This window comes from Pituophis catenifer, unplaced genomic scaffold, assembly GCF_029215685.1.
Source record: "Pituophis catenifer annectens isolate HBS135680 unplaced genomic scaffold, rPitCat1.0.hap2 SCAF_2, whole genome shotgun sequence".
NCBI lineage: Eukaryota > Metazoa > Chordata > Lepidosauria > Squamata > Colubridae > Pituophis > Pituophis catenifer.
The window spans coordinates 227893075-227905482 of record NW_027256882.1 but is presented as its reverse complement, the minus strand read 5'-3'; the positions used below and the strand labels follow the sequence as shown (position 1 = coordinate 227905482).

The 12408-nt window shown below is 34.6% G+C and overlaps 1 protein-coding gene across 1 annotated transcript in view; it reads right to left on the bottom strand.

The window, feature by feature from the left end:
* The window catches only part of GDA (guanine deaminase), a 49332-nt gene that overhangs the window by 22956 nt on the left and 13968 nt on the right, over window positions 1-12408 (bottom strand). The window contains exons 2-3 of the mRNA XM_070935603.1: window positions 6261-6349; window positions 1708-1879 (exon numbers count right to left, since the gene is read on the bottom strand). Coding sequence (XP_070791704.1) covers window positions 1708-1879; window positions 6261-6349 — 261 coding nt within the window. The remainder of the gene's footprint in view (window positions 1-1707; window positions 1880-6260; window positions 6350-12408) is intronic.

Genomic DNA, 12408 nt, shown 5'->3' with positions numbered 1-12408 from the left:
TCGTTTTACTTTTTCCTTTGTACAAACTGTGTTACTTTGTCCTAATTTTTTCCTGAAATATATGTTTTTTACAAATTATATCAACTTGCATCTTGTTTTTCCATATGACGGATTTGATTTCCCAGAAAAAATAGAAGAAAAGCAAAAAGAGTGTATATTAAAGGGAAGGGGAGTGATAAGAGTGGTCATTTTTAAATTGATTATAGAACAAAGACTACATTATATTTAATGGACTCTAAGCAGCTCAATTGTGACTCAGCCCCATGTCTAACCTCTCATTAATCCAATCTATTCAGAGTTGGTTCCCTTTTTAAATCCCACAGATTTCAAAGAGAGAAAAAAATTACATGCCCCATTTCACCATTGAGGTTAGTTGCACTTAAAAATGGCTAGATCACGAGCAGAGATTAAAAATGATGCATGCATCTAATTAGTGTTTCATAAAGTATTCTACCAAAGCAACAGTATTATATTTACTTAGCTTTTCCTGTTTTATAAATCAGGTGTAATAACTAGGAAATCATCCATTTGTATTTAAAGAGTTGAAAACTACTCCATGCAAAACTAATTGTATAAAACATTGATTTCCAGCTGCATAAACATATGTGTTCATTAGGGTTAGGCAGCATTTTGGATTTGATTCCTTAAAACTGTTTCAGAAAGGACATATTATGAGCTCTTTAAAGGAGCCATGTTTTTTTCCAGAATTGTACAGTTGAACTTTGCAGCTATTTTAAAGAGCTGTAGATGGATAGTTCTGCAGTACTTTCCTGAAATCAAGCCCAAATAATTACTCAACTTTTTATATCTTTCTGACTTCAGTGGGGCTTCTTCCAGACAACCAAACTCTTCTTCCAGAGTTTTGCATTTTATTTTATTTATCTAATTTATACACCATTCATCTCACAACCCACCCTAAGTGACTCTGAGTGGCTTACAAATAAACACCATAAAATCCTACAGAACTAGACAAAGTTCAAAAGATGGAGAGAGCACCCTCAAGCCACCAACACTCCCAGGTTGCATATCATTCTTGGGTATCCAGGCAAGTTTACAGAGCCAGATCTTAATCCTCTTCAAAAAAGAAGAAGAAGAAGAAGAAGAAGAAGAAGAAGAAGAAGAAGAAGAAGAAGAAGAAGAAGAAGAAGAAGAAGAAGAAGAAGAAGAAGAAGAAGAAGAAGAAGAAGAAGAAGAAGAAGAAGAAGAAGAAGAAGAAGAAGAAGAAGAAGAAGAAGAAGAAGAAGAAGAAGAAGAAGAAGAATGGAGGCCAGACAAGATGTTCAAAGCAAATTTAAATTTTAAGTTTTAAAGCAATTTTTAGCTTTATCTGCTCATGCTTTAATTATCTGGGAGCAGGCCATGACATAGAGGTTTAATAATTCTAGCTTTAGAATAATGTTTACTATATATTTCAATTGCTCCTGTTTATTCATGAATTATACATGTTGAACTGTAAGGAATCAGGAAGAAGAATTTTTTCTTTGTATGTTTGTATTGATTTAGAAATGAAGAATTCAGAAGAAGAGATAAAGGATTATCAAATTATTATATAAAATTCATCATAACCTTTCCCAAATAATATTTTTTATATAATTGTAAACCATAGTAATAGTAGGGAAAGAACCCTGAGATGTTTATAGTGATAAGGAAAAGAGGTACAATAGATAGGGCCAAACTGACAAGTAGACAGACAGACATCTGTCTTACCACAGCTCTAGTGTATACTTCTTCAGCAAAATCAATTTTTTTGAATTCAGCCTCTACTGGATAAGTGGTTTTTTCCAACCATTTCAAAAGAGTCAGATTTCCTCGGATCCCTGTAAAGGAATACTGTGGGGCATGGATATGTGCATCAACCAAACCTGGCATGAAGAATTCACTGGGAAAAAAAAGTATGAGAAACAAGCACATCAACTTTCCAAATGTTATTATTTGCATTTTATTAAATCCAGTGATTTCAGTAACAGTGATATTAACATTATCATATATTCATGATGATGTAATCACACATATGTTGCAGTTACATACAGCACAGTATTACATCATCATGATGTCTGACACAAGCATGTAAATACAGTATTGTGCTATGACATTATGATGCATCATTTTCTCCTGCTTCTTCAGATCCCCTAATCAAATCTCACTTGGATGTCTTAATATGCTTGTGGAATAATCTTAGCTTGAAACCAAAGCACCTGAAGACCATATATATGCTATTACTAAGGAAAAGGAATAATTACCTTTTCACATGAACAAATACCATATTAATTTATATGTGGTTAATACTGATAAATGTAGTGATTGGTTAGGTCATACGTATTATTGCCAGCATTATGCAAAGTAATTGGTGCTGTTTCTATATATTTATAACTTGTATATACATAATTGCATATAGGAAACTGGTTCTGCCTCTCAACTACACTTTGATATCATTAATATATAATAAATATTAATATAATTTATATTTCGCTGATAAAGAAATAAAGGGAGACTAGTATAGTTCTATTTAGCTCTCATCAGCTAGCCATACCCTTACTTGGATTACGAACTTGGGCTGCCTGCATGTTAGGCAGTTGTATTAACCTCTGAGCCACAAGTTCTCCTCCCTTAATCAGTTTGAGCCAGGAGAGAGATTAAGTGTTTTAAGTGTGTACAGACACACACACACACACACACACACACACACACACACACACACACATTTTCATTCAAGAATTTGATGTAATCTAGATGTGATCTACATGGCGCTTCATTTTCCTGGCTTCCCCCCCCCCCCAATTTTCTCCCTCAGTTTGTTGAAATAGGCTGAATTAAGAGAGAATAAGTGGATTAAAGTCAGACAATGAGCTTCTGTGGGGAAGGATGGACTTGTTACTCCTACTTAACACTTTAACCACTGCACTATATGAGTTGTCTAATTAGGAATAATATTTATACTCTTTCCTAAGTTTGAAATCTACTTTTCTGTTCAACAAACTCTCAGTTTACAATAACAAAATATGACAATAAAACAATTTAACAATGACTAAACCTTAACAAGAGTGAGTCAGCCTAATTTCAATGCTTGCAATGACTTGCAAAAACATGATTTGGCTGAAGAGGATTTGACATTTTTTTAATGTTTGTTGGTACTGTATGAGAGGGATACAAAAATATGTCTAGCGTGCCTACAAAACCTAGTTTCCCACAAAAATGTACATAAAGATGTGCCAAGATGTGGAAACGGAGAAAGGCAAGTTCAGCTTCTGCTTATAATAAACTGTTTCACAAGGATCTTCAATATGATGGAAATGGAAGCATGCTGAAATAATAAAGCCTGCTACACAATTTGTTATCTCCAAGTCATTGATAAGACATGTTATACAGGTAGTCCTCAACTTACAAGCATTTGTTTAGTGATGGTACGAAGTTACAACAGCACTGAAAAAGTGACATACGACTGTTTTTCACACAACTGTCGTAAGATTCCCATGGTCACATGATCAAAATTCAGATGCTTGGCAATTTGCTCATATTTATGATGGATGTAGTGCCCCCAGAGTCATGTGATGAGAAGTTGTAGCAACATTGCTGGCTTGGCTAGTTTTGGATCTTTAAGTGAAGAATTTGGGAGGTGGGTTTGTTTGTTTTGCTTCTGCCATTGTTTAGTTCATTTTTATCATTTCTGTATATTGTATTTTTTGAGTATCTGGTGCTAATTGATGAGAACACCAAAAAGTCTTAAACTATTTATCATGGTTTTATAAATCATATTGTAATTCTACATGATTTATCTGCTGGTGGCTTTTTATAAACAATTATTAAGAAACTTTATCCAGAAGTCATCCTATTTAAAAATTACTGAAGAACACCCAGTGTTTCTTGTGTAACTTCCTTGTCTCTGTTCTTTCCTCATGTTTTGTTACAGGGCAGGACCAAGGTCTTTATTTAAAAAAACTGTTCACTGCTAATGAAGTGGAAGTCATTGTAAGCATAAAATAAACTGTCACAGCTGCTACATGGATTATGCCCAAAATAAACTGCTTCAATCAAAGCGGGTGACTTGCACAGTATTTAAGAATTTATTGCAATTATGTTCAGAATTATTATGTACTAGATTGAGCATGAACCTTGTAGTGTAATCATCTGGGGAAGAGTTTCTCAACCCTGCCAACTTTAAGATGGGAAGATTTCAGTTCCCATAATTCCTCTGGCTGCCATCCATCCATTTTAAAATTGACGAGATTGAGATATGCTGGTCTAGGATTTGCCGTAAAATTTGCCTTTCCAGTGGCAAGTTACATTCTGCTGCTGATAGAAGCAACTGTAGTTTGCAGTAGGGTAGCTAAAGAACTTGTCGATTACTGTGCAGTGAACTGGGAAATCTCATTGACTTAACATCAGTGCGTAGTAAAAATAATTGTTGATTGGTTGACATAGTCAACAAACATCCTGGCATTCTCTGCCCACAAAAATGGACAAGACATTTTGATATAAATTCCAGAGAAGGAACGAAAGATATGGATAGTTTCTGGCTCAAATATCAAGTCAGGCTCAGATAATAACATTTTTCTTGAAAGGAACCCTTGCCATCATAGTTAATTACAAAGTACTTTGAATTATAATTTCTTGTTGCAGTAAGATTGTGGTAATTGTAATATCAAGACTTCGTAATCAATACAGGCAGGCCCATCACAAGATAATTCCTTAAGTTACATAATACTGAACCAGCTGCCTAAAAATATTTATTTTTGTCACACCATATATTTCATATATTATTGTCAACATTGCATCTTATGTAATTCCAGCAAATATTCTGGAATGGATGTGGTCAGTGTCTCAGTGGGACATGTTTTTTTTAAGCTTATTTAAAGCAGGAGCACCTTAAACTTTTTATTTATTTCATTTATTTATTTTGTCAAGCATGTATTAGATAATATATATAAGTATAAACATGATTTGAATACAAGAAATGAATACAGATAAAGGGAACATTAGGACAGGGATGGTAGGCACGTTTGTGTACTTATGCACACCCCTTACAGACCTCTTAGGAATGGGGTGAGGTCAACAGTAGACAGTCTTAGGTTAAAATTCTGGGGGTTTTGGGATGAAACCACAGAGTCAGGTAGTGCATTCCAGGCATTAACCACTCTGTTGCTGAAGTTTTCTGCAATCGAGTTTGGAGCGGTTCACTTTAAGTTTGTATCTATTGTGTGCTCATGTTTTGTTGTGGTTGAAGCTGAAGTAGTCTTTGACAGGTAGGACATTGTAGCAGATGATTAGGTCATACCGAAGGCGGCATAGTTCTAAATTGTCTAAACCCAGAATTTCAAGTCTAGTGGCATAAGGTATTCTGTTGGGAGCAGAGGAGTGGAAAACTCTTCTTGTGAAATATCTCTGGACACGCTCAATTGCGGGTTCCAAACAGATGTAAGGTGAATGTTCCCTAAATCTTTTCATGTAGCCTGAGTGATAAGCTCGAAGCTGGCATCAGTACTGTATTAATGTGTGTCTGTGTGTGTGAGAGAGATATTATTATTTTACATTTATAGTGTTTTAATATAACTTTTTATCAATTGTTTGAACAGTTTCTCTTAAGTGCAAATTGTTATGAGATTTCTTTGTGCAATGCATTACACAAATATTTTAAATAGATAATCAAATGATACAACTGATAATGGTATTGCACACAGTTTGCCAATTATTTATAATTGGCAGATTTCCCATCAGCACAGCATCCCTCTGATATTCATAAATATAATTACAGGTTGAAGCTTTAAAAAAGATGTGACTGTTTTAATGAGTTGTATGACTTTTTTTTCAAGACCAAACAATGTCCAAAACACTTCTGCAATAGATTTGATGCCTGTACAACTCTTACTAAATTAAAAAGCCATAAAAAATTAATAAACTGGAATACCTCATGGCAGAGGAAGAGAAAGGAAATTACATAAATGGATTTATTTTTTTCAGCTAAGTAAAGAACAAGGACAAGAATAAACAAGAATCAACAGAAATAATCTTACAAAGTCTCAGTAGATTTAAGATTTAAATTCTTGCATAATGATCCTCTTCTAATACACTAAAAACAATTGTAGTGGAGCATACTATTTCATCAATCCTATTTGGCTTTGTCCCTAGCTTCTTTGCTATTATAGCCAAACTGGTGCCACTGGTTGTTCTGCTTTTAGTCAAGTAGATTTATAAGCCACAATTTGTCCTTGAAAAAAAACCTGACAAATAATTTGTTGAGAATGTAATATAGAACAAATGCATACTTATTACTGAGTTCTTGTATATCAGTTGCTTTAAATCCCCACTTCTTCACTAGTTTGTCTTGTCCATCAGCTGGTTCAAAAAATGCGATCTAAGACAAGGGTAAAAGAATGAAATACATACATTATATCATTCTGTATGCAAGGCAATTTAGCAAATATTTATTTTATTTTTGTTAATGGTAGAAATTAATTCATATTGAATGTTTCATTTTATTGTTTTTTTTTAAATAGACAATTTTCTTTTATATATCCTAAATAATATATGATATATTGTATGTGTGTGAGAGATAGAGTTGTAAATATGAAAACTAATATATTTGCAGAAGACAATGTTTTATATATCTGTGTATTTACTTTGCCTTCTGTAAACACTGTGTGTGTATATATATATATATTGTTGGCATTTGCAAGCTGATATTTTATAAATATTGCAACATGTTTAATGCAAAATTTGCATAATTATTTCTACCCTTTCCTCTAACATTTCTGTTTTTTTGTGTCGCTTAGAAGGAATACATTTCCAAAATCCATTCAGCTTCCACAAAATAATTTTCACAGTGATTTGGATTCCTCTCCCATTTGAGATTCCTTCATCCCTTTTTTTCTACTGAGAAGTAAACCTACTGAGAAGCAGACTTGCAAATTGATGCTTCCGCAAATTAGGAAGTCAAGTCTTCTGTCTTTGGTTAATGTTATAAAAGCATATGTGAAAATTATTTTTTGTCCATGATTAAATTCCCTTTGGAAGAATCTGTTAAGGGTTTCTACCAGCAGATCCTAAAATGGGTACGCCAGCAGCCATAATTTTCTATTTAGATTTTTCTAACCTAAGTCACAAACACTAATCTTCTATAAACCAGTCCTTAATTTTTGTGAGCTGTTTCCCAAGAGTTTTATTTTGTTTTCTGATATGGCTTAAATTAATATAATCATACATGGCTACAAAAATACAGATTATTTTTATAATCTGTAATCTTTTATAATGATTTTTTAATCTTCTTGATGTCATCTAGAGTTTTCCAGATTTTTGCCACCCAGATATGACAGTGCTAATTAACCTAATTAACCCTAATTTAGAAACTGCTTTGTTGCTCTTTGTTGCTCTTCTCTGCGCTTTCCAGAGTCTCAACTGTTTGCAATTTTAAAAATATTTAATGATTTGAAACCAATACTTGATCGTTGAATTGCTTTTTAAAACTGAATTGTTTTATTACAACTAAATTTTAGCAAATGTTTACAATCTGTTTCCTAATTCAATTGAAAACCACAGGATTTTCAACAGATTAAACTAACAAATCAATTACTTAAACATGATAGTTCTAGAGAAACATTGTGTATGCAGGTTAGATTGGATGATCTGTAAGAGGTTGTCCTTTTGCCACTGCCCCCTCTTTTCTTGGGATTGTGATAGAACAGCCACCTACTGTATATAAAGGATTTTTCCTTTGATGAGAGGAAAACTCTGTAATAACCAGCATCATTTAACACACAGGTGTCAAACTCATGGTGTCATGTTGCTGTCATGTGACGTTTTGTGACTTTTTTCCCTACACAGAGCTGAGGTGGGTGTGGCCTGCATGTGATGCATCTGGCCTGCGGGCCGCCAGTTTGACACCCCTGATAACAGAATAACAGAGTTGGAAGGAACCTTGGAGGTGTTCTAATCCAATCCCTGCTCAAATTTATACCATTTCAGACAAATGGCTGTCCAATGTCTTCTTAAAACCTCCAGTGATGGAGCATCAAAACTTCTGAAGGCAAGCTGTTACATTGGTTAATTGTTCACTCTGTTAGGAAATTCCTCCTTAATTCTAGGTTGGTTGTCTCCTTGATCAGTTTCCATCCATTGCTTCTTCTTTTTTTTTTATTTTTTTTTTTAAACATACAACATAAAATACATCTTTTTAGAGCAAAGATTTGATCCAGTATAAAATAGATACAATTACTCACATTCCCTCAACCAATTTTGTTCCAAATTTTTCCATTTACATCTTTAAAAAAAAAAAAGAAAGAAAAAGAAAAGAAAGAATCTTATTCTAAACATTTATCATTCTACTATATCACCCAAAATTCTAAACAATTATTTTCAAACAAACACCATTCCAAATCTTTGTCATTTTAACAACCAATACTTCATATATATTCCTTCCTAAGACCCATTACATCAAATCTATATTCTACTTCTCTTAAATGGCAGCTAGTATCCATGATCTTGACAAAGAATATTTTCCTCCTCTCTTGAAGTCATTTCAAAATCAATCAACATTTCCATCTATAATTTGTTACTCCCAAAATACTTTATTTCATTTACTTCAGGCTTGTTCTCTAATACTAATAAGTCTGAATTTAGCTGATTCATAATTTAAGTAGCTATTTCCCAGTGGTATTTTCTACCACTTCTATCTCTATTTGTTTAACTGGTTCACAGTTTGGTTTAACTATTCTCCAGTATTATCTCCTCCACTTCCTCCTAGGTTTATTTTTTGGCTGGTTCACAACTTAATCAGCTGCTTTCCAGCACGTGCTTTCCTCCACTCCTAACTCTTTTTTTAATTATTTTTAACTGGTTCCCAGTTTTGCTTTAACTGTTCTCCAGTATGATGCTTTCCTCCACTCCTACCTTATTTGTAAGATTGGATCACAGCTTTTCTTTCACTGTTCTCCAGAATCATGCTTCCCTCCACTCCTAACTTCATTTGTTTAGCTGGTTCATAGCATTTTGTTTTAGTTATTGTCCAGCTTTATGTTTTCCTCCATTCCTACATCTCTTATTCAGTTTTTTAACTTTAAATTAATTCACAATGTATTACCCATATTTATTTTTCAATCCATTCTCCTCCATATCTTTTACTAATTTAAAATAAGAATGTATATCAACAAATATCTTAGCTCCTATTCTCTCATAGGCTTTCTCCCATTCCATTATTATTTCTTATTTTCTATAAGTAACAACATTTTAAGTCATTTTAAAATCAATTTTCTATAATTATTAAGTCTGTAAATAGTTCTTTTTAATATCCAGCACCTTGAAAAACATTTTCTTCTAAATTATTAGGTCTGTAAATAGAGCTTATTAAGAATTCAAAATTTAAAAAGGCATTAGAGCATCCAAAAATCATGTTTTTCAATCATTTGTACTCTTATTTTCTAATCAAATTGTTTGTATATTTATAAAATCCATCTCAATAAAAATAATAGTAAAGAAAAAGAGAGAATAATAACAATATTTATAATAGTTAGAATAAAAAAGAAAAAAGAAGCAAAAATAAAGAAAGGAAAGAGAATAGAAATATGACAAAAGAGATTGAAAAAAGAGTTAGAAAAAGTAGAGAGGGGAAAAAAGACAAAAGAGAAAATAAAAAAACTGAAAAGGAAACAAAGAGAGAACAAAGAGAAGAGGAAAAGTATCTCTTAACATTATTCAAACTTCAAACATCCAGACACCATTACATCCATTTAAATCAAACTGTAGTATTTTGTTATCTTGTTACATAATATATTCCAATTTTTTTTCTTTCTCCAATCTGTCTAAGTATGTTTCTTTTCCATTTCAATGTCATCAAAGTTATAAGTTCTATAAAGTTAGTTCTGGGTTAGCTATTCCATATATGGTATCATCATGTCCTTCTTTTATTGCCGCACCGTTTTTCTCTTATTGCCACACTTATTAGTTCAGTTTTCATTATTCCATTTAGTTTCTTCTTTCTGATCATCAGTAAATCCTCCAATAAACAGATTATATATATATATATATATATATATATATATATATATATATATATATATATATATATATATATATATATATATATATATATATATATATATCCAAAGCCAAGCCTCCTGAATTTTTTCTCAAAATAGTCCACTTTAAGTAACAAGCAAGTTTCTCTTTCAAGTAACAAGCAGTCTGGAATTTACACTTTCCCTTCTCAGCTGGCAACCATTTTGTCCATTCCCGTTTGTCTTTTGTCTTTGCTTTTAAAAGCATATTTATTTCCTCTTCTCCTTCCTCTCTCTCTCAAACATAATTCATTCTCATTTAGCCACACAAAAAAAAAAAGAAAAAAACCCAAATCTATAAGGAAATCATTTCCAAGAAGTCAGTAATTAACACAATCCATCAACAGGTCTTTTTCTTCCAGCATTTCTTTGAGTCTTTTTGCCCCAGTAGTTCACAGCCACTGTTAAAGCTTTTAAAGTAATCCTGGATTACTTTTATAATCCAGGATTTACGGGCAGTTCTCGCATGGGCAGAAGTCCATTCACCCGGCTTTCAAGCTCCCTGCTCAGCTCTCCACTTCTCCTCCTGCACATCCTTTTGTTCCGGTTGCCGCAGTCTCGGGGCAGCCGCCACGGCTGCTGCATCCATTGTCGCCAGCACAGAGGGCAAGCCTCTGGCCCCAAGGAATCTGCCCATTCCTCTCAGCCATCTGAGGGGTCCCTCTCTAGCCCCCTGTCCCTACAGGACAGGGTAGGTCCACAGACCTGCCGCCGGTGGCTTGACAGACGGGGTTTTTGCGGGGCTCTGAGGAGCCCCACTAATTCCCCACCTGAATCGCCGCGGTGCCAGCCGGAAGCTCCCCATCCATTGCTTCTTGTCCTGCCTGTCAAGCCTGAAATTGACTGGGGTATGGGATTGTTTGTATCCTTGGACATCCTAATATGAGTTCAGCTTGACACATCTTGGAACTGGAGAGGGGTGGAGCCTTCAGTCAAAACATGCATTACTTGGAACCTGACACTGCCTTCAAGTGCTTGGGAGATATATTGGAACACTGCTATCATGTCACTCAGTCCTTCTTTTCACTAGACTAGACATATCCAATACCTGCAACCATTCATCATATGTTTTAGCCTCCAACCCCCCAAATCATCTTTGTTGCTCTTCTCTGCACTCTTTCCAAAGTCTCAACATCTTTTTTACATTGTGGCAACCAAAACTGGATGCAATTGGTATGGTCTTACCAAGGCATTATAAAGTGGTACTAACACTTCATGTAATCTTGATTCTATCCTTCTGTTGATGCAGGCTAGAATTGCTTTCTCTTTTTTGACGGATGCAGCACACTGCTGGTTTATATTTAAGAGATTATCCACTAGGACTTGAAGATCCACCTCATAGTTACTGCTAGTCAGCCAGGGTCCACTTCAGAGGTGGGTTTCAGCAGGTTCTGACCAGTTCTGGAGAACCAGTGGTGAACATTTTGAGTAGTTCGGAGAACCGGTAAATACCGCCTCTGACTGGCCCCGCCCCCATCTATTCTCTGCCTCCCGTCCCAGCTGATCGGGAGGAAATGGGGGTTTTGTAGTAACCTTCCTCTGGAGTGGGGTGGGAATGGAGATTTTACAGTATCCTTCCCCTGCCACACCCACCAAGCCACGCTCACCAAGCCACGCCTACAGAACTGGTAGTGAAAAATTTTGAAACCCACCACTGGTCCACTTATTCTATACCTGTACATTTGGTTTCTCTTGCCTAAGTGTAAAACCTTATTTTTCTCACCACTGAATTTCATTTCGAGTTGTTTAAAACAAACCATATTTTTTGTTTCATTTTTGATTGCCTTGAGCAAAAATTAAGAATTGCATGGCATAATGACATTTGTCTATCCCAAAGCTCACAGACTTTCCACCTGCAAGGACCTTCAAAGGGTTTCCTTGGTCTTTATAAGTGACCTACCATTTCTCAAAAATCTAAATACCATACTATTTTGGTAGCTGTTGTTCTCTTCTCTAACATTGTTCACTTTATCCCCTGCTTGGCTTCTCATATGCACCCTAAACAGGCCATCTGTTAATTCAATAAGTTGTTTGAAGTAACAGATTGCCCAACCACCTGATTTGTGATAGGAGCCCACAGTTCATGGTATAATTTTGGCAGGCCCTATTTGTAGGTAGTAAAAAAGTTGGCCTTGACAGGAAGAGGGAAGAGCTATTTACAAAAGCAATAAAAAGGAAAACATTGCTTCAGCCAAAAAAATGAAGAAGGTATGTATACTGTAAGTATTTCTGAGGGACACCCCCATAGTTCAAAATAAGTATTAGAAAAGGAGATAAAGCATAATCACATTTGCAAGATTTATGTATTACTATAGCCAATTTTAATAAAATTGCTGTAGTTGTAGCCTTAATGTAGTGTTGATTG